This window comes from Argopecten irradians, chromosome 3 (genome assembly GCF_041381155.1).
Source record: "Argopecten irradians isolate NY chromosome 3, Ai_NY, whole genome shotgun sequence".
Lineage (NCBI taxonomy): Eukaryota > Metazoa > Mollusca > Bivalvia > Pectinida > Pectinidae > Argopecten > Argopecten irradians.
Genome location: NC_091136.1, coordinates 37,399,577 through 37,423,643, shown reverse-complemented (window position 1 = coordinate 37,423,643; position 24,067 = coordinate 37,399,577). Strand labels below are relative to the sequence as shown.

General features: G+C 33.9%; 1 protein-coding gene across 1 annotated transcript in view; it reads right to left on the bottom strand.

Moving 5' to 3' along the window:
• Window positions 1-2,514: 2,514 nt before the first annotated feature.
• The window catches only part of LOC138319662 (SCO-spondin-like), a 44,550-nt gene continuing 22,997 nt past the window's right edge, over window positions 2,515-24,067 (bottom strand). Inside the window, exons 29-49 of the mRNA XM_069262808.1 lie at window positions 17,727-17,759; window positions 17,124-17,314; window positions 15,032-15,186; window positions 14,562-14,746; window positions 13,375-13,559; window positions 12,952-13,109; window positions 12,340-12,518; window positions 12,109-12,168; window positions 11,342-11,526; window positions 10,467-10,627; window positions 9,800-9,975; window positions 9,461-9,496; window positions 8,960-9,073; window positions 8,626-8,796; window positions 8,289-8,459; window positions 7,657-7,827; window positions 7,126-7,305; window positions 6,218-6,397; window positions 4,838-5,008; window positions 3,826-4,022; window positions 2,515-3,009 (exon numbers count right to left, since the gene is read on the bottom strand). Coding sequence (XP_069118909.1) covers window positions 2,752-3,009; window positions 3,826-4,022; window positions 4,838-5,008; window positions 6,218-6,397; window positions 7,126-7,305; window positions 7,657-7,827; window positions 8,289-8,459; window positions 8,626-8,796; window positions 8,960-9,073; window positions 9,461-9,496; window positions 9,800-9,975; window positions 10,467-10,627; window positions 11,342-11,526; window positions 12,109-12,168; window positions 12,340-12,518; window positions 12,952-13,109; window positions 13,375-13,559; window positions 14,562-14,746; window positions 15,032-15,186; window positions 17,124-17,314; window positions 17,727-17,759 — 3,317 coding nt within the window. The 3' untranslated portion in view covers window positions 2,515-2,751. The remainder of the gene's footprint in view (window positions 3,010-3,825; window positions 4,023-4,837; window positions 5,009-6,217; window positions 6,398-7,125; window positions 7,306-7,656; window positions 7,828-8,288; window positions 8,460-8,625; window positions 8,797-8,959; window positions 9,074-9,460; window positions 9,497-9,799; window positions 9,976-10,466; window positions 10,628-11,341; window positions 11,527-12,108; window positions 12,169-12,339; window positions 12,519-12,951; window positions 13,110-13,374; window positions 13,560-14,561; window positions 14,747-15,031; window positions 15,187-17,123; window positions 17,315-17,726; window positions 17,760-24,067) is intronic.

Genomic DNA, 24,067 nt, shown 5'->3' with positions numbered 1-24,067 from the left:
GAAATCAACTTATGCAGGTGTTTACATACAGGTGAAGATTAAATAAAACTTTTTACATACAAAAACCTTGTTTTGTATGTCAATTAGTAATTTACCAGTTAATGATAAAAGCAATAGTAGATATATAAATACTTAACTCGATAAATCGACACTTAAGTTTAAAAGTGGATCGTTTAAATAACAAACCATACATAAAGTATCTTTTGTCAAATCATTGGCGTATTGAGGTCAATATTTGATTATCATTCTAAGCTTAATATCGGCTTGGTCTATATCTTTAGTACGTTCGTAACCACCAATAATGTAACGTACACTATTATATTTAAATGAAATTCAATAACCATAAGCTACTGATTTGACTGTAGAGTACGCCTTCAATTGGTAAATATCAAGCTATTTAAATAGAACCTTGGCAGAATATAACAACTTAATTTGTTGTTTGATCAAAATACCGAGTGTGTGACTTTTTTCATTTCTCAATATGTTATAAAGCAAGTGTTCCTCTAATATTCATATTCCTTAATAAATTGAAACTGTTTAGAACGATAGCTTTCCTAGGGAGAGAATATTTACTCTTAAAGTGTGGTGATCAATCGTATATTACATCATATGTTTTCTTCGATCTATACTCGCTGAAAACATCCTAGCTGGTGACACAAAGTGTACATACACTGTATTATACCGGAGACGTATATTGTTTAAAGTTGTATTTCTTGTAATTTTCACTGTAACCATATGTCATTTTAACATTTGATATTTGAATATGGACATGTAACTTGATGATTTAGCTCCCCAAAACCATATGTCAGTCTATCAAAGAGCCGAAATCTAGGGATCATATATTACTGGTTTTGAATAAAACGCCTTCAATCTCCGCCATATTCAGTACCTTCGGGTTTTGTCGGAATTTCGAATCGTATCACGTGACTGACGTCCACACGTCCTACACGTGGTGATCCAGGTAACTAGCGTAAGCGCACATGTGTTTGTTTACGTTTTCCTTCAGGCTAATATGAGCAAATCGTGCTGGTTTATATCCACAGCGCATGTATTTGAAAATCTAATTCACACATTGCCGTAATTCAATATTGTGTGTAATTTCTTTGTAGATCCAGTCTGCTAAGGTCGACTACGTGTTTTGTTTACAAAAAAATGTTGACATTTCTCTTGGTTTCACAACTCTCGTGTTACTTCGAGATTGTCGCGACGATGTTCAGAAGAGTTCGGACTGATTCGGCATCTTTCGAGCCTATTTTTTACGTGTACGCGTTAAAAAAAAATTTTTCTTCACTTTTATAATTAAAATACTTCCAGTGCTGCAACTTTATAAAAAGTGGTAAAATAAGAAAGTTTAAACCTCGGACAGACGGAGAAAAATGTGTATAGCACCTATACAGTTTTTATTATAACAAAAAGAGCGAAAGTGATAGACCATACAACTTCAAAGGTTTGATGTTGATTATTCCTTAGAATAATCAGATCACTTTCTGCTTTATTTATTATGTGGAAACAAAATAAACACTTTTAGTTGATCACACAACCATTTATTATGTTTATGAAAGGTAAGACCAAAATTGTGTTCCATATTTTAGAAATGTAATTGGAATATATTCCTTGTCGAATTCGCAAGTACTATGTTGATAATATGATTAATATGAAAACTACATTACTTCACAATAATGGATTAGCAGAAATAGAGAGAAAGATACATTTGATAGATCTAACTTTTAAGTAAATTTAAAGACAAGACATTTAAAAGGGAAGCACATAACACTACGTATATCTCAATAAAAACTTACATAACAGCATTATTACATTTAGTAATCAGGATTGTTTTCGCTTTTAATTCATTCTTTAAAAAAATGATGATTATATAAATTCAATTATTTTCCTTCACCTGAAAAAATATGGTAACGACCATTTCAATTTGATTTTTTGCAATTGATGTTTACCCGTTCTTTCCGATGTTTACTGGATCATTCTGATGTTTACCGGTTCATTCTGATGTTTACCGGTTCATTCTGATGTTTACCGGTTCATTCTGATGTTTACCGGATGCTTACCGGTTCTATCAGATGCTTACCAATTCTTATAAATGGCAGCAACCAGACAAATGACCAACAAGGTGATGGATGCTAAAACGTGCTCTGTAAATATAAAGAAAACAACGTCTCATGTATTTTAAACATTATAATCAAAGCTTAAACGATAAGCCATGCTTTGTGAAAAACAACCTCCCATCATCAATTTATATTGGATACTATAATACCACATGTTTTAATGTCAAACAGCTTTTTTCCGGAGTCCCTGAACAATATTATATCCTCTGACAGCAGCAATAATAGCTATAACCTCCGCTAGAGCACCGTTCTATCCACAAACATGTTAAGAAAGAAAACACAGGTGGTCCATCTGTAGAAAGCCATTGTGCCAACTATTACCCGTTTATTGCGATTCCTGAGTTTTTTCTTGTTACCACGCCCCGATTTCTCGGAAGAAACTTAAGTCAAAATTGGATATAGACAGTTTTTGATTAAATCACGAAATGAGATTCAGTCTTAACTTTAATCAGTACAATTTACTTTATGTTTCTTACAATCGGTGTCTGATACTGTAAATTAAAAGTCAGTTATTTACGTGAATCAACATTTTCGTTAAAGCCTTGAATAGTGATTTATTTTTGCGATCTGACTTTCACAATATATATAATAATTCAACCATTCCATATTAATTTGGGCTAATTCTTTCATTTTAATTAGAACCGCTCGTGAGAGGTCCATTCTCAAAAGTGAATAGATGTATATTATAAGTTGAAGTCATTTGATCAGTTTTAATGTGTACATTACCTGCACCAGATTCGCACATGGCCATCAATTCCGCGTCACATCCGGCATATCCGGTCGTCTCGTCACTTCCGTCGTCACAGTCTTTGGAGCAGTCGCACTTCATACTAGTCATAATACAGGTCATTGCTCCTGATTCACATGTAAACCAGTTGGATGGACAGAGCTGAAAAAGAAAAAAACCCACCTTAATTAAGAACCGCATTGTTTCCATTACAAATACAAAAAAATAAGAAATAAATAGAATAAATATAAAAAAACAACAACAACAACAAAAAAACAAAAAACAATTTGCTTCAATGAACTCTATTGCTATATTGAACATTTCATTTGCGCAAAACCAGATACATGTTACGAAATAGGAACTTTTGGGTAAGTTGCGATTGGAGAGGTCTTTCACTAAACCTCCGATAACTTGCTACACCACGATTGCAATAACATCAGAGAACTTAAAGGGTCACAGTAGAGTCCCCTACAGGCCCATGTTTCCAAACGGATGCAATAGAATACATGTATAGGCATGGTTGGATAACCATCACAAGCATAGTTTAACGTGGTCATACGGTAGACCTACTTGCCTGCAAATCACATGTATATCTTCAAATTGTTTTCCGCATTTTCATGGTTTGTCCATCTTATTGATGCTCTTGAAGTGAATAAGATAATCACACGAAAGGTCATAACAGTGTTTCTGAGCTCTTCTTTCGTTTTCATTTCATGTAAAAACACATTTATTTTGCGTTTAGTTTAACAAATGAGCAATGGACATAAGTTTATACGATTTGATTAACTACCTTTAATGACATTAATTATTAGTATATAGTGTTCATAATTGTTGGAAAGATATTTAGGTTCATTTCGCCGTGACTACATATTCTAGGTTCTTGAAGTCTAACTACATTTTATAACGGACACGACGGTATCACCCATAGAGTACAGCACAGGCGTGACAAGCCTCATAGAAACTTCCAGAAGTACCTACCTGTTGATAAACGCCAGCTGCAGCCACTGGACACGCATTGGTGTTACAGTCGGTGAATTCACTAGAAGATCCACTGCAGGGAAGTCCACCGTTGGCCGGGAGGGGGCTATCGCATATCCTTGACCTCGAGTAGACGCCTGTACCACACGTCTTTGTACATGTCCCGTATGCTGACCAAGCACCCCATCCACCGTCAACTGTAACATTTTCGTTCAGATTTAGATGGAAAATAATATACAAAAACATGTAGAATAATATATGGAACACATAGTACTGAGCTAGTAAGAATGTTAAATTTGGAAAGATAGAACGGTTAAGGGAAATATTCAGATTTCACAATTATTATGCTTTGGTCACAGTTATCAGCCGATATCCGGAATAGAGGGTAATGAGGAGTACATCGCTGGTTTTGGCCATTTTTCCGACATCGGACAACATCGACAAAAAATTGTCACACACCATTTACATAAAAATGCGATGTCTGTTTCCAAAGATAATTTCTTGGGGGCCGACGACGCAGTGAACACCGACCGAACATCCAATGCTAATCGGCCGATTATCATATGATGCCCGGGCGATAACCGACCTATTAACCGGACATCGTACCAATATTGCCCGGGAATCTTACGGGCTACGACCGATATCTATACCAGGCGCGGTCGAATGTCGGGCCTCGTGATTACCGCTCGATTCGCGACCGGATAACGGACGATACCAAACGATGTGTGAAGGATATGTGGCCGGTTATAAAAATTTACGGGACACCGGAGAAATTTTAAGTTGGACATCTCCTCGATGCTGCCTGAGAGCTCCGGCCACCGGCCGAGAATCATGCCGACAAGGCTAAAAATCATGCCGGTAGGACATCCTAAGCTTAATCGGAAGGGATTGTGAACATATCATAAGTAAGTATACTAAGATGTCATGATATATAAGTTTTAAAATCTTTAAGTACAAATTTTACACCATATTTTGTGAACTGAATGCCACCTGATGTCACGTGACAACTTACTGATGCAGACTTGTGTATTGCAGGTCTCACTGGTGGTGTCTGCTCCGACACACTGTGCTCCGTTGTATTGAGGGGAAGGATTGTCACAGAGCCGTCCTCTACTGCGTGTACCTCCACCACAGGACACGGAACAGGTTCCCCACGCCTGCCAGCTTCCCCAACCACCATCAACTGTAGAGAAAAAATCCAATGATTCATGATAACAGTAAAGCAACCCTTGAACTGAGTTGTTTAACGATTTTTTATGACATGATTAGTGTTAATGGAAGTGTCACGCGGTTTATGACAGGTTCCTATTCGGACATCTGTGATATTATCTATTTGTTTTAATCTACTCGAACATACTTAATAATCTAAGTTTAGAAGTAAAATACAAAGCTTCATTTTGAATACATTAGCCGTTTCTTTATTGTGATATATTGCTTTAAAGTGAAGCGGGGGATATTAATTTATATGTTTACTGTATACAGGGTGTCCCAAAAAACATGTCCCGACTTTGACAGGTAATATATTTTGCGGTACTAAACTTTTTTTGAAAATTCAAAATGATCTGAAAAACAGAAGAATCCACCTTTAACTTAATTGTTTACATATGTAAAGATTACATTGTCATGTATGCGTGATGACGTCATAATAAAAATGATGACATCATCGATGTCTAGGCAAATGTATTTACCTGTGTTTCCTTTAGCTAATCCTTCTTAGTACTTTTCAATGCCGGTAACGCTTGCGTCAGTTAATTAGCGACTATTGTATATCACGTTTAGACTAAGTGTTTTTTACATGTTTGTTCATGTATGTTTTGTATATTATCATTTTGTGTTACTTGTATATTCACTTTAGGGCTAGGTTTGAAAGTTAAGAGTTGAATTTTTCTCCGCTCCGCACTCGACTGTAATAAATCAGTATTTATAGAAAATTCTATCTTTGGATTATCCTTTTCACAGACTACATAAGAGCTATTTCCCCAATACACTAGCTGTAGCGATGTGAAAGAAGTATAGACAAAACGTTGAATGCTGCCTTTTACCGTGACAATCATGTGATGTTTTACGTTATATATTGACAATGACATCATATGACATATATAATCAAAACATATTACACGTGTATCTTACAGTATCCATGATATTCCCATATGAAAGCTGATTGGGCCAGTAATGTGATAATATATATCTTTTATGTGTAATTATCGCGACATACTTAAAACCGATCAATATCATATTTCACAACTACATTTCCATTATTCAATTTTTGTAAGCAATAAACACATGCACATGTAAGATACCAAATATTAAATCTTCAAACAATAATTTTAATGCAGCCGTCATCAATTCTAACCTATCATTATGTGACTTTTATACAGCCATTGTTACTTACTTGGACAGTTGATGGTGCCACATGCTTGTGTTGACGTGTGCCCTGTGCTGAGGTTAGGACAGTCTGCTCCCCCATACTGCTTTACAGGGTTTGTACAGGAGCGAGTTCTCTGTTGTGATCCCCCTCCACAGGTCACGGTACAGGTACCCCAGCTACCCCATGATGTCCACCCACCGTCAACTTTTTATATATATAATGATATATAAAATCAAAATATGACCAAAATGTGATTTTAAAATCATGTCAAATTGAGTTCTGACAGAATGCCTTCCGTTGGTATTTATAGAAATAATTATAGATATTATGGGTTTTGGGTTAGATTTTTATTAGTTTAACGTCCTATTAATAGCCAGGGTCATGCAAATATATGAGAGACTCTTTGGTGGAGGAAAGCCGCAGTTTCCGAAGAAAAACCATAAACCAGCTTCCAGTACCTGGCAGGGGCCGCGGTGGCCGAGTGGTTAAGATGTCCCGACATATTACCACAAGCCCTCCACCTCTGGGATGCGGGTTCGAATCCCATGTGGGGCAGTTGCCAGGTACTGACCGCTGGTCGGTGGTTTTTCTCCGGGTACTCCGGCTTTCCTCCACCAACAAACCTGGCACGTCCTTACATGACCCTGGCTGTTAATAGGACGTAAAAATAAATAAACCAAATCCAGTACCTGGCAACTACTCCAGTTTCGAACCAAGAGGTGGGGGCTTTTAATATATCGAGAGATCTTAATTACTCGGCCACCAAGGCCCTCAGAGTTAAGCTAGTTTAATATAAAGTTTCGGTCGAAAAAAGAATTAGATCATTTTTTAAACAAATATATGTAGTATCATTAGAACTATCCTAAACAGATGCACTTATCACCGCCAAATACGCATATATCTACTACATAGGCACAGAAAATAGTATTTACTTGGACAGTTATGTGTGTTACATGTCTGGGTGGCTGTGGCGGTGGATGGGTTGTTGGCACAGTCGGCACCTCCATATTGTCTGGCTGGGTTACTACAGGTTCTGGTTTTCTGTTGGGTTCCACCACCACATGTCACTGTACACGATCCCCATCCACTCCACGAGGACCAACCGCCATCGACTGTTGAATATTTAATAATTTTATTTGATTATCGGAATGCTTTTATGTTCGAATCAAGAAGGGTTTTAATGCTTATCGCCACCAAATGTTACCAACATTTTGGGAATTACAATACTAATTATGATACATATTACTTTAATTGAACGTTCAAATTGTCAATAAATAATGTATAATTATCGCTATAAAGTGCGCTGTAAAAAATCTCTACTTCCTATGACAATTTGAATTCTGAAAGAAAACATGTTTTCAATAATTGTTCTTTTCATCAAAGTTTTGTCAGGTCTCGTTTTAATATTATCGGTGATATCTTGATGTATTCTTCACAGAAGAAGCAGTTAAAACAGTACATACTCGGGCAATTGTGTGTGTTACAGGCTTGGCTAGCTGATGCAGAGTTGGGACAGTTGGCACCGCCATGTTGTGGTGAAGGGTTTGTGCATGTTCTGGTTTTCCCCTGAGTTCCACCTCCGCATGTTACAGAGCAGGATCCCCATCCACTCCACGAGGACCAACCGCCGTCGACTAAAAAAGGATTTTTTGTTTTGAATTACGACATGAAAAGGGTGCGTTCTTCTCTAAAATACTTGGGGATTATTTACTGCCTCTGTTCTTTCCGTGTTAATGTTGTCCATTGTAATAACATGTTCTTGTCATATATCTAGCGAATAAATTCTTCAGTAATAGTGACATATTTTCTGTATTTGACGACACGGGAATAAGGTCAGTAGATCTAGTTATCAAAGTTACTTGTAGTGACTTCATATTTTGATCAAAAACACGATCTCAATAGTTGTAGATAATGGAGATCTGTCTATATCTATCTCATGTTTTGACTTCATGGAAGTAGTGACATAGATGATACAAAAATATTTGTGTTTATTTCGCATGAAATTTTATGAAATTCAAATAAATTTTCCTCTGCAAAGGCTCATACAATTTTTAAAAGAAACGACTAAGCCCCGTAGGTATATTTAATGGCTTACTTGGACAGCTAGCGGTGTTACAGGATTGTGTTGCCGTTCCGGAATTAGGACAGTTGGCTCCGCCATATTGAGGCGCAGGGTTAGTGCATGATCTGGTTTTCTCTTGCGTGCCTCCTCCACAAGTTCTTGAACAGGTTCCCCATCCTCCCCAGTTGGACCAGCCTCCGTTTACTTAATAATGAAAACAAAATTATTTTAACCAAAACCAAAGCAATCATGATTGCTTGTTTATACACAAATAAATTATTCACGAAATAAAGGATATTGTTCAGACAAATCATATTCAGTAAAACGGTAAAACCCTATAAAGCCATCAGAGCATCAACAGGAATCTTACTTGCGCATGAAGCGGTATTACAGGAAGTAGTGTCTGAGGAACTGCCAGCACAAGCTGCTCCGGTACCTACAGGTGCTGGATTGTTACATGACCTTGTTCTTGTCTTGGTTCCACCTCCACAGGTCGCCGTACATGATGTCCACGATCCCCAGTTTGAATATCCACCGTTTACTATTAAATGATCAATTGAATTATGTTGAAAGAAATTTTACTCCATTGTGTAAGCATCAATTTAGTCAATATTTCAGTTCATTTCAAATGATACAATGGTTTATAAATATCCGTAAAATATTTGAATTAGTGCTTTTTAAGTGATTATATATGTCAGACTCACAGTTGTCGCAGTTTGTTCCGAAGTAGTTTCCGGCGCAAGCACACTCGTATGTTGCTCCTAGATCAATACATGTGGCGCCATTTCCACAGCGATTTGGATTACACATGTCCATTGCTGTAGCATAATTTTGATATACATACTATGACAATCTATGAGGAGTTTCAATACATTCCTCAAATAGGTGTTTCATAATGATAAAACTTTTAGGAGGTTAATTACTATTGGCCGATGCAATTTCGCAATGAATTAATAAAATTGATGGTCATGTTGAGTGTAAATCAGAATATTGGGCAATGTGATGATTATCTGTATCATATCACAAGGTTTATTATTAAACATAGGTTGAAGCTCAATACACAAGGGATGAGCGAATATATCTGGCAAATGCTACCTGCGTCGCTATCGGAATACTTCAGGAATTTCAACTATTTGTCTGTTAACGCTAAATTTGGTATGAATAATTCCGTTACCATACTCTAAAACGAATGGTGTAATACTTACAAACGGATATTACGAAAACGTCAGCCAATACTTGATCTGTAAGAAGAAAAAGACAATCATATTATATACAATGTTCTTTTCGCTTTTTAAACTAGAGTTGTGCCGAAATGCCCAGTGTTTTTAGCTGAAACACATGTCATTAAATGTAGATACCTAGTACAAAAAACGACAAATGTTTTGAAAACGTACCATTGGTTTTTCGTACATAAGAACAAACGACCCAGACAGACTCGAAATTGCATTTTGAGACATTTAGTTATATCAATTATAAATATGCTGATTTCATAGAAATATGCAAAAACCCTTTGACATAACAAAACTATTATTTTATGTACTCACTATCTGAGAGTTCATGACCAGTATGGTCACTGTACAAGAAGTAAGGTTTGGTGTTGCTTTTTTCTTCCCAACTGCAACCGGCGCCTACTCTCTCGACCACAATAAACCAACCGTCATCATTTCCACATCCGCCGTAGTTACGGTTCAAGTAGAAATTACGTCCGTATGGCTGATGGCTAAATAAAACAATTTTTTTATTTACTTTTATTTTCTAATTTTCCATGAGATTTGTAATAATGATTTTTTCTCTTTTTTTTCGTGCCCTATCTGCTTTTCTGATTAGCCGATTATTTTTATTTTATACCTGTATCGAAAAAATGGAGAATGGCGCAAAAACAAAATTATCCTGATGACACAATAGACATATATATGCTGCGTATTGATCGGAAAAAAATCAACCCTAAATAAATCAAAGGAATCGTAAACATATTTTTTGAGCAATGTTAAGATTTACAATAACAAAATACTATAGTTTTGTGATCTGAAACACTAAGCGTTCCTTTTATTTGAAAAACAGTTTTCGGCCCAATGTAAATAACATGAAGAATAAACTAAGGTTGCAATTAACAAAATGTTGATTGCGTAATGTAAATATTAACGTCATTTATTGTACGTATTATCGCTGTTAAAATTCTGTTCATGGTGTTATGTTTTATATAATGCCTACCCATCAATAGAATCATAGTTTGTGGTTGAAGATACACCAAGATCACTCCAAGACGAGTACAGAATCCTAGCTTTGGAAAACCAGCTGTTCTTATCGGCACCATGGGCATCAAATACGACAAATGCTTTCTCTTTACCACCGGTAATAAAGGATACCCGTACCTAAAAACAGAAATATATTATTACTACGTAGTTTTAATCATGTTCGATCGGTCTTTCGTATTTTGTATCGTATATAAATATCCTGATCTGATGTTTCTCGTTTTTTTCAATTTTGAATTTGCATTTCGGTTTTTGATCAGTGCCAAGTATCACACGTATTGTCATAAAATGTTTTAAGAAGAAATAATACAGGTGTTTTAGGTTTCTTTGTTGAAAAATAAAACTGCAAATATGTGCTACTGGGTCATTGCTAATGATATTAACATCTGATTGAATAGTGAACTTTCATTGGTGTGTTCTGTAGCATTCTCTCTTAAGTGACGCAATTAAAATGAATCACAAAAAGTTGACAAAAATAATCTGGAGATCTCAAGTGAATGCCAAAGGAATCCTTTCGTCACAAACGTAACATATTAAGCCCTCCCTCCACCAGAAGATTAACGTTAGTCCTATCCAGTTTTAAAGCAAGGATATCATCCACAAAATCGAGAAAATGTTTCGAAAGTAGTTTTTTCTGTAAAACTGAGTTAAAAATCACTAGCCATTGTTTTTGCGGCATGGGCTTTTCTGAAAGTAATGCTGTGGTTTTTGTCAAGTAGGTTGGGACGACTATATAAATGAGGATTTTATGCGAGAACGGCAATGACTATCATTTCTACCAAGTTAAATATACTGGTGACAATTTCTACCAAGTTAAATATACTGGTGACATACAGCACTAATGTAGTAGTCGGACCAGTTGTCTACGATTGCAGACTTGTAGGGCTTAGTTCCGGCCGCTATCGACATGGCGTTAGCGTCCCCTTCGTTGACTGTGTATGTTCCCTTCCATAAGGTGCGTGCGTCAGAGGCGCTTCCAGTACCCTGACCGTGGGCTAGCTTCATAACCGGGGTCCAACCTTAAACATCAAATGTAAATAAATATAATGCAGAAATGACGAAAGTTCATAACATAAATGTTCTGAACAAGCTAAATACAAAATAATAACTACAGGCGAAAGTATTTGAATATTTTTTCTTCAAAGTAAATTATCATATGCGTCCCAAATTTGGTCCTATTCTAGCTGCAAATTTTGCTGAATATTTTTATATTCAGTACAATATGCAGTAAGAATAGGACCGAAGTGCGGATCGCAAATTCAGTCATTCAGCAATTTTACTTTGCCAAGATAATTTACTTTTAAAAAAAATGTGTTTTAGTATTTATCGAAACAATATTGGACATATACTGGACAGCAACGCAAGTTAAACACACAAAACATTTCAACATGTGACAGATTGTCTGGGTATTAAATGGAGCACAAAAACAACAAAATAGAAACAAAACGTATTTCATTCCTAACAAAAGGAGGGACACATTTACATCACAACAGGCATCCGTACACTTTAACAACACACGACACTATACATAATCACCAGATGGAAAATATATCCTTCAGACAGAATACAAAATATCTCATATTTGGGATGTAGTGTGTTACCTGTGATGAAAACGCCCATTGTTTCTGCTGCTGGGAAACCGGCGCTGTTCCAATTTCCTCCTGTAACCAACATTGGTAAATTTAATATGTTTGTTATGTGCGAAATTATCGATTCTTGTACATGATATACCCTCATCGCTAACACAAATGTTATAGTATTTGATGTATTTGATTTTGAACAGGCTAATCCATTGTAGATAGAACAATCAGAACTGTTGTCTCATCACATACCTGATTCAGCTTTGACGACCGTCGTTCCGGAGCTGTAGAGGAAATAAGGTCGTGTTCTCACGTTTTGATCCCAAGAACAGGGGGCGCCACCACCCCGTTTATCAAGAATCTGCATCCAGATTTCGTCATTGGGACAACCGTCATATCTGTGGTGTATGGAGAACTTACGGTTGCTGTCTCTGCAATGGGGATAGGTATTTCAGATTTAAGAAAAAATAAGTTAAAGATATCAGTCTCTAAATGTCTATTTAAAACCTATAAGTATAGATCTATTAAGATATGATGAATTTTCAAGTGCTGTTCCTGAATTATGATAATTCACTATGATAATACTTGGAAGTATACCGATTAAGGTAATAGTCACAAAATGTTGAGACCAAATCAATTCAGTGTTGAAATGATTGGAAAATGAATCCAAATAACAATGTGGAAAAACAGTAATTAAATGAAAATTTTATATTAATCAATGTGATGTTGTATAATGACTAAATAAAATGACTACAGATACTAAAAAACATATCGCTGCTAAAAATATGTAGCGAACTAATGCTTTACCTGAGTGGCTACTTTTATTTATCTCATAAAAAATATCTTAGAGATTAAATGATTTACCCGTCGATTGAACAGGCGACCTTAGTCTTGCTTTTGATGTCGGTGTACTTAGAGTAGATAATGTTGGCATTTGAAAACCACGACTTTTTGTCAGATCCTCGTCCGTTGAAAACAGTGTAGGCCACTTCATTACCACCGGTAAAGTAGGAGTAACGGACCTAGAACAGAGACGATCATATTTTTAAAACCCTAAATCTATTAAATATTGATGTCTAATACAAAGAGTTACTGCAATTATTTAAAATATTTAAAGTAGATATTACGTGTTTCGAAATAAATAGATATTAATAAAAATAACAATAATAATAATAATAAATTAATGACATTCAGATACACTGTGAATTGTATATCTAGGAAATAATAATGTTTAGTTAGCTATCTGATTTGTCTAAATATATATATTTTTTAAAGATGATATCTCACTTGATCGACAAGCTGTGCAGACCAATTTTCCACCAGGGCTGATTTGTAAGTTTTGCTTGGTGCCTTGGTAACTGTGATGGCACTGACGTCATTTCCGTTTTCAGTGTTAGAGCTATCCCACAATTCCAACAGTGATCCAGCAGCTGACTCAACGCCGTCGACACCCTTGAACACCATTTTCCATTCTGTCAACACAAGTAAAATTGAAACAACCTTTTTTCGTTCCTAACATGCTTATTTTTATTTCATAAAAAGACCTTTTTCAAAATGCGATTGTTTTCTGGTTTCTCAATGTAACACGGGAATTCTAAAATAAGTGTTAAGTTACCTCTTAACAATAAAAATATTGACATATGTTACAGCAAAATTACTCACCAAGGACAAAAATGGCGAATGAGTCTCCCGTCTGTCTATTTCCTAAAATGTAATTTCAAATAGTTTTTGAAACCCAAAATGCATTCAAACACACCAGAACAGATTATTTTTGCAGCCTTGTTTAATCCATTCTATTTATTCAAGAATAAAAAAATATAAGTTTTTCAGTCATTAGAAGAATATTCTTATTTCAATATCATTACATTAACTAGAGATTAGCTGAAATTAAACGAAATACAATCATAATTGTTTTAGCGAGCGCCTGAATTCAATGACGTTCTGTCTTATACGACCTAGATTATTCCTCTGGACGAAAACTATATAGTATATATGTGTATCTGTGTTGCGCGGCAAATGAGTATACGACCCTTGATCTTCTGTACAGTGTATTTAATGACAAATTACACATATTATTATACCTCACTTTCATCTAGTTTTGATTGGATTAAACTTGATCACATGATATTGAATAAGTTAGATATTTCACCGGAATTTGAAGGCGAGGGAAATAATCCCAGGGAAATAACCCCTTGGAAGCTCCGCACGTGACCGGAAGTTGACGTCATCTGCAACGTCAACCAATCATTGCAACGCAGTTGCTTATTTTTTGCAGCTCGACGTTGTTTGGGAAATATATTCATAGGTCTTAATAAGTATGTCCTATATGTCGGTATCCATCCAAAGAGGGCCATAATTTTATATTCATATATATATATATATCATACAATGTATATGTATATCATTAAGTAAATCAGAAAAGTGTTAAAAGAAGGATTCAATATAGATGAAGATAAAGTAGTGTAATTTGGTACCTGATCCCCAGTTGATGTAAGTGGAGTCCCCAGAGTACATGACCTTGGGGTTGCCAGTTGCAGTGTCCCAGTTACTGCAGCCACCTGTCTGATCATAGTCTTTAAGTATAAACCATCCGTAGTCATTGTTACATCCGGCGTAACTTCTATTGATGAAAAACGTACGGGCGATGCTGCTGTGGCCGCTGAAAATATTTTTATGTATCGTTAAGATACTGTTTGGTAAATTCGAAGTAAAGTATCATAAAAGGCTTCTGTTGGCGAGCCGTAATGTTTTGTAAAATGGGACTTGTTAAAACAATTCAAGAGGTATCATAAATGTTATGAACCTAGGAAGCTTACCAAAAAGATGTATTGGTATATTCAATATAACATTTAACATTGATTGTTTTCTACCATAGACCTTAATTTTTCAGATTAAATGCAAAACAAACAAAGACCAACGTAACGGCTTCTAGATCTGAACTCACGGGATATTGCAATAGTTGAAAGTATTGCCTTTGATATCGCTCCACGAAGAATGTACAATCTTGTTGCAATCCATGAATGTGGTCTTTGTCTTGCCGAAAGCGTCAAAGACAATATAAGCTTTTTCGATACCATCTTTGAAGGCAGAGAGTTTCACCTAGAAAAAAAACATAAAAAGAAAGACTACTTAGCCATTACAGATGTCGTTGAAGTTCAAGTTAAACATTGATATATTGTTATACAGTAAAGCACGTTTATAAAACAGTAACCTTCATATATCGTCATAATGGTCACGTACGTTTCGGCATCGTCTTGGTTAGTTTATGTAGTAATTATGACAAGCGAATGTAAAAATTTAAAAACCAAAGGATTGTTAGATTGCATTTAATGGAGATATAAATGCAATCTGGGTGATAGATAAATAGAATGAATATTTATCTGCCAACCAGATTGCATTTAAATCTCCAATGAATGCAATCTAACAATCCTTTAAATGTTATATTTACATTTTACTTTCTAGCTCAAAGTAAAACATAATTTAGATGCGAGTAAACATTTGAAATTCCCGCTTCAGCCATTTAACCTCAACAGCCAAGTTCAATGTGATAAAAAATAGTCCCTATAAATAATTGGAAAGACAACATTTTTTCAGTTTACTTTCAGTTATCCAGACATTTAAAAGTTTTTTTTTTATATTTTCATAACGAAACTGGTTAATTCCACTACAATGTCATTTTTTCCGCGCGGACTATTATGGTGTCAGTAAATAAGACTCACATCCATTTATATAGAGAGTGTTAAAATATAAAGGACGAAACTCATACTGAAATATTCTAACAAAGAACTTTACTGTGATTATGTCCTTAGAGGTTGAATAGATTGCTACACAATTATTGCGTTATATTTGTCACTATGCACAGATATTTCATGAACAGAAAACCCAATTAGTATGTTTAAAAGTCATTGCATTTTTCTTCTGTGTATGCAAAAAGCACTGCGTTGTCAAGCTTTTTATTTAGGTCCCCTAAACTATACAATAGTTATTGACCGATTTAACATCTGTAGTCTCCAAGAGCACATACAGTCAAACCTATCTATAAAAACCAACCATAAAATAATCTGTAACATAGTGGTCTTTATACACGGGGTAAAATTGTATTGGCATTTACCGATTAAGATAAATTATGTATAACAACGTAAAGCAAACCAGTCAGAACCTGTTTACGTTAAATCTCAATACTTTTGATATTTCAATTGTGTATGAAAGATATGTAATCTGAATTGTAACTGCACTATTCACTTTATAGATATATGTTCCGAGAAAGCCCAAACTATATACCCGGTATTACATGTATTAACATCTATATAAATAATTCGAAGTAACAGAGAAGTTTGTATCTAACAGTCATTTCTTTTTTTATTTCAACTTTTGTATACCATAATGTAAAGAAGGGCTTCAGAACATTGTATTTTAAGGTAACTGGGTCACTTTAATTCGGACACATTACAAAACCTAATTTCTGAATTGTTTCTGGGTTATGAAACCTAATCCCCGTATTGTACCTGTCAGTCAAGGTATATTCCAAAAAGGTCATTCGTATTTTGTTATTGTAATACGATTACTATAATGTAAGCTGCGATTAATCATTGACCATAGGTGTAAATAGGTAACGTAGATATATATAATATATCAATATGTATTTTCTTTCATTTTGACATTTGCCAAATAAAAAGATAATAAAAATATGAATATGATATAGAAAAAATACAATAAAAAAATAAACAGATCATTATCAAAATATCAATATTTCATGTAAGCCGCGATTTACCAGTGATCAAAGGACAATATGTAACGTAGATATATAGTAATTATCTGCAATATATTTTTTAAACTTTTCTAAAACAAATAACTAATAAAATAAAATAAAAATGATAAATAAAATATAGAATGAATAAATTAAAAAATCAGTATCAAAATATCGATATTTCATGTGTGTATATTTGATTTGTTTATTTGTTTCTAAACAAAGTTTTTATTTGTCTCTACATGAGCAGATGACCAATAAACGTCATGTTAATTATAATTTGACGTACGTGTGAGACGGCTGTTTTGGTGCCCCAGTCGTTAGAAATGCTTCCTTTGTAAACTTTCCCACTGGAGCTGAAGTCATTCGCGGCTGCGATGTCGTTCTCGTTCAACGTGTTTCCCGAATTCCATAGGTCCTCTATACTGTTGTATCCGGGAGCTGGGACGCCAGTCGGGACTTTCAAAGCCAGTTTCCAGGCTGGTGAATTAAAATCATTCTTCATAAAAAAGTTTTGAGAATTAAACGCTAATATCTATGTCAATTAGATGAATAGTTATTTTAAGATTTTAGAAAATTATCTTATGTCTGTGAAGCTTTATTATTTTACTGTACTTTAAGTACTAATATTCTTATTTATAAAATATGTCATCTAGCCGAATATAAATTTCCTTAATTGCGTATATCATATATATTTTGTAATACATTGAAAACTAAACACTGTGTATTTTACTTTTGCGCAATGAATCTCTATTATAACATTTTGCGTCCAACAAAATTTACTCCCCATATAAAAAGATATTAATTAATGCTTAAAAGTGTATGGAAGTCGGGCAGCTGCTCGGTTTATCTTTAAGTCACTTAATGTTACTATTCCAATAAAGCAACTCACGTCCGTTTCCAATATCGCCTTCGTAGGCAGTTGCTGTACACAACAGCAAAAAGCCAAGCAACAAATGTTGAAGTGGAGAGTAGAGATCCTGGAATATGAAAATATATGGGTTACCTTAAATGCAGTTATTTACGGGGATAATAATTTCCGTAATTCCAAATATTTACGATCAGGCGGTAAAAATCATGAAAATAAACCATTGATTGCATGAAAAGTCGTTCAGCATAAACGTAAAAGTTCCCGTAAATAGCTTGTTTACAACAGAAAATTGTCAAACAGCTAATTATCAACTCCTAGTTCTCCCAAACCGCCACCATCTTCTATGGGCAAAATACTTTTACAGTTATCGACATTAAGACAATGACATGTTAAAAATGATTATAAAAAGTGATATTATAACAAAAATAAGGAAAATAATATCGCGATGCCATACAAAAAATGAAAGAAGCGAAAATCGCGAAAGTATATCGCTGATGGCAGACATTTTGTTTACACTTTAAAGATAAATTGTAAAATGCATGAAATATAAAGGGACGTTATAAACCGGAAACTTTGAGAAAAAAAAATTAAAATCATATAATTATTAATGTAATATATTGTATAAATATACATAGCCCGCAAGATTTCAAATTTTGAAGAAGAGATAATATTTCACTGGTATTTAATTGAAATTTCAACTTATATAATCGAAAAATGTTGTATTTTCGAATGGTTATATAAATGCGATATATAAGGGTTATCGTTATATAACGTCATCTGTTTTACCGTATATTTTATGAATATCCAATGAACAAACAAACTATCGGTGACCTAGCCCTTTTGACACCCCAACATTTTTTAAGACAATAAATGTTTTCCAATAGAAGTATTGTAGGTGTAATATTTGCTACAGCCTTAACACAATTGTAATAGTATTTTTTATTGTTATGATTATCGCACAACATATGTATAAATTAAACTACATGTAATGTGAAAAATGTCATTTTTTTGCATGTTTCCAGTAAAAACAATAGCGCACAATCTTGAAAAAAACTTAATATTTATTGGGAATATATATATAGGATACATCTCCAAGGTTGCGCCCTATACTTTCTAGTTGCATAATCAATGGATGTAGTGATGTAGTCATTGTTTCAAATTCAAAGATGCTCCATTGCCGACAGAGCATAAACCATATTCATCATTTGCACAATTACTGATGTTTAATCTTGTATATTATATATGTCTAATTAACACCTAACACATATCAAATAATTTATTTTTGCTTTTGGTGTATGAGTAATTAGTGCTTAACCCCATATAGGGCCATGATTTTTTTCGGAATACAATTAAATATTTAAATTATTTAAATATTTTAATCATAAAATGAGATAAGAAGCTCTAACTTTTCAAAGGTGGTGACGGTGTTAAGTGAGAAAATTTTGTAACTGTTAACACATTAATTCATTTGTTCCAGCTTTTGATACAGAAAAAATATATCATTCGTCAGCGGTATAGAATCTTTAACGATTTGATTATTAATAATATAATGACTGAAAAACATTTTTGACGACAAAAATGGCACAAACAATATTTAGTCCTTTTGAGTGTTCGAATCTATTTTTACAGAGCGCTAGTGGTATTGTCTAGTTTTTTATAAACATATGTAGTGTATTAGTAGATTATTCAGGATTTGGTTCTAATGAAACAAAAAAAAATAAATGTGTACAAAATCAGATAACTTACCATCATTATAAATGACGCTATCAGGACTTGACCAGGACACACGGCGGGCCGTGTTGGATATTCCACCTGACCTTATGCTCCTCTAATTCTCTTCTGATCATAACAATGGTCAATAGTTAAACAAAGTTACTCTTTAAGCTTCTTAGCCAAATGATTTCGGTCAGCCATGTAACCTCTCGAATGTTAAACCTTAATGCATTGTTTTAAATTATAATAGCTGTGGATTAAATGTTTGAGCAAGCCAGTTTCTTTTTAGAAATAGGATTTTGTGTAATGGCACTAATCTCTGTAAGTAGTACACAACATTATTTATTATATAGGTCACACATACCATATAGGTTCTACCACACACTTTCTACCTACCATAATACAAAGGTATATGTATAAAGCACTTGTCATTACAGTTCATTGTACACAGTGATCAGGATTACAATGGACATGACACAATAGACGCAAATATTATTACAATGATGTAAGAATAAAATAGAGATCACGTTGATTGAGTGTAATGTATATTGTAGTAAATATTAAATTCAATGGACAGAAGCAAAATATTTTATTAATACTTTCGATCATCTTCATTACAGATACCGTATAACTTCAAATGAAGATATCCAAACCTGAAACTGAAATATTGTGTGACAATCGTGATATTTCAGTTTCAACAGTTGATTTTCCATTTTCGGATAGCTTCATCCAGGCATCCCAAGACACGCTATATCTGATTATATATAATATTGCATGGATCCTATTATCATGATATTCGTGAATTTGTTTTGTTTATTACTATTGGGATAAATTACAAACGGATCGAGTGCACAAGCTTTCTTTATATTATTAATTGAATTTGACTTGATAATTTGTGTTTTTATTAAATGCACGATACTAGCCTAGGATTCAAACTAAAATACATGTATAATCGAGCATTAGAATTGAGTGGAGTTGAAAACCCAGTGTTTTGTGGGCAGTTTACGGATCGAAAGATACAGGGTGATGAGGTATGGGGACTGTTGTATATTTATCACATTATGTGCCTGATATTCAATGATTTCGCTCGCGTAATATGTTTCCATATGTCACTTGTGTAATTTTCATTATTTTCCTTTGCTGGAAATTCATTATGACGTCAAAACAGAAACGATGAAAGCACATTAAGAAAAAAATGACGTCATGTCATGATTTCGGAGACGACGGTGGGGCAAAATGGCTGCCTCCGGTAAATTTTTGCAATACATTTCGACGTAAGTTGCTTCTTCAAAGTATTAAACAAAAGAATATTGGCTTTCTGTTTAGGCACTTTATTTTATGGCGGATATCTACACATTGTATGGTGGTAAGTATCCATGAATGAAAACGAGAAAATGGTCACCACGGTATAAATATAGAGTTAAAGTTATGGGATATGTTTATCTAATCTCTCGTTAGTTAATTTTCAAATTTTTAAAAGACACTAAAGCTCGTGTCTTTTGAACTAACTCGAGTTTGATTTACATGATAAACAACAGTCACTTGTTGGAGAACCTCTATATATACAAATAAAGTGAACATTTTTAAATGGTATAACAGTATAGTTTAGTTTCAGAAAGTTAATATGTAAAACATATTCTTAAGAAATAACAATACCAGGTTTTATATCAATATAAGGATGGTAATTTTGTTTTTCAAGTAGTATAATAATAAAGAAATGATATCACAGCAAGCATGAAGGAATTAACTTCACCCACAGGGTACAGACCAGAAAGTCCATGTTGGCTAATATACCGGTGGTCATCCACCTATGGGATTCAGTAATTCTCCATGCCTGTTGCATTTATGTTTTGTGATGGAGACAATTGTTAGCAGAAATTTGAAATAATATAGATCTAAATTAACACTTGTCATTACTTTAAAGTATGCAAATAATGAACATTATAACAATTAGCAAATAATGAATATGAAGATAAATGTATCGATGAAATATTTTAAATAGTATGATATAATACATAATAAGACAAAATAATAATAATAAATGGCTATCGGATCAGGCGCATACTTTTGTTCAGTATTTGAGCAAAAACATTATGGGTTTTTATATTTATGTGATAAAAAGTATCACAAATTAAAACTTCTTTGATTCATTTCATAAAATGTCGTATTAAATGAACACTCAATTAAGAGCCTATATGTATTACGGTTAACATATAAATTAATGACGTCACCAAAGATCATGTTTCCTTTGTGATAAATCTCTGATGATTACTAAATAGCCCTGTCGCTCCGTTGTCACTATCTTTTCGAGTTATATCTTCACCTGGTTTTATCTACTTAGCGAGTATCGTCGATGAATCGGGCAGTGCTTGATCTTTAAGTTTTAATGGCACTTTACTTAGTCTCATCCCAGTATCTCTGTTGCAGATCTCAAGTGTCTATACTTTGTGTATTTTTGCTATTGTTAAATCAATTTGATGTTTGTATTACCATTTTTATCTGTAATTGTATTGATTATTTTCATAAATGGAATTATGTCGGTGGATTTGTTCTGCTCTAAAAACTAAAATGTATGTAATATATAAGTCATATATTTTATAGTTTTTATTGTCTATGTCCGCATTTGAGACGCGATATGTGTAAATTTGGCGATTTCAAATATTTTGATTACGAAAATGAGCCTTCAATTCAAAAGATTGGAAAGAATTTTTTTGTCAAGGCGAATGTTTGGTACAAATTAAGGAAAGTGTCCTGATATGTATGTTTATGTATTTTACCAAACGAAATGTCAAAATCTGTATTTATCGGCATTCCTTTCTCCATAATTCCTATCACATTCTGTTTCAATGGAGAACGTGATGTATTTGCATATAAACACAAACGAATGGATTGACAGAGTAAATTAAACTAAGAAACACAAACGAATGGATTGACAGAAAAAATTAAATTAAGAATCACAAAACACATAAATAGGTATGGAATGAAATTTTAATGAATGAAAAGAAAATTCGTCACATGAATATTCTGATGAAAACTGAAACTGAAACGGTCACTCTATCAGTTCGTCGAGAACTTACATGTATATATATGTTTTTTTTTTATTTCTTGTGACTTTAAAAAATAGTGATCTGCACTTCAATAGTAAATGAAACAAAACTTGTAAAAACTTGTTTCATGGACTGCTTCGCGGTTCATTCCAAATATCCATACCCTACTCAAATTTCTCCTTTGACAGAACAACCAGAACAAGTATTTAATCTTTAAATGTCATCGTTTGTTTAAAAGTAAAATAAAAAGTTTGAAAGTGTAGTTACAGATTGTGTTTAAACATTTGATGAAAATTGCATCGACTATAAAGTATGAACAAAATACAATAACCTATTTTCACTCGAAACAGGATAGAGATAGTACGAGCTGTTATCATTAATTGGTCTTTAAATGGTTAATCTCCACGACAATTGTCCTGGCTTATTGTGTCGTTTACCAATTCTGATATAAAGCTGTCAGCAAACACATGACCAGTAGGGTAACAGACGCCAGTACATGTTCTGAAACAGACAGACAGCAACATTTTATAGTTCCACATAGCTGTGATTATAACGTGTTAAATCGCTCGAAGTCATTGTTTTATTTTCATATTATTGATTTTACTATTATTATCATTTTTATAAATGAAGTACTGGCCGGCGACATTTTGTTAAAAAGACGATCAAACATATAATATATATTTATAAATATTAAAAATAGTTATGTACCATGTTCATGGAATAAATCAGATTTGGTATCAATAGAAAGATAAATATTTGAAATACTTCTTCCAAACAAGAATTCCACGGGAGTGAATGTCGCCTGCACAGCATCACAAAATATAGTTATTTACAGCTGAAAATATTGTTAATAACTAAGTGAAGTAATCAAGTCCTGTAACTCTTGCAAATATTGATGGATTTTAAGAAGCATCGATCTCATCAATATAAAGCAATATACCAAATTTGGTTGAAATCGGACAATAAATACTTAAGTTATTGAACGGAAAGCATTGATTTATCTGTTTTGGCGATTTTAAAGTCCCATAACTCTTGCAAATATTGACGGATTTTAACAATGATTAAACTCATGCGAGATCTCATTGCTATTAAACAATTTATAAAATTTGGTTGAAATTGGATGATAAATATTTAAGTTATCGAGCGGAAACCATGGATTTATCTGTTTTGACAATTTTAAAGTCACATAACTCTTGCAAGTATTGACAGATTATGACCATTATCAAACTCATCCGAGATCTCCTTGATATAAAGCTATATAACAAATTTGGTTGAAATCGGACAATAAATACTTAAGTTATCGCACGGAAACCGTTTCCCGGACGCCGACGCCGACACCGACGATAACGACGCCGACGTCGACGCTGACATAGTGATACCTAAGTGTCGCCCTTGCGTTGCAAGCGACACAAAAAATCATTGATGCAAAAATTGTCACGATATCATGCATCTCTCTGACTGATGTCATTCTTGTGAGGTAAGATTGCCTTAAACTTGGCTTTTTATGCCAGATATTGAATTTTAATTTAAAATCGAAATATTGTTGCATATCCGCACAAATCAAAACCATGATAATATGTTCTTAACGATAATATATATATA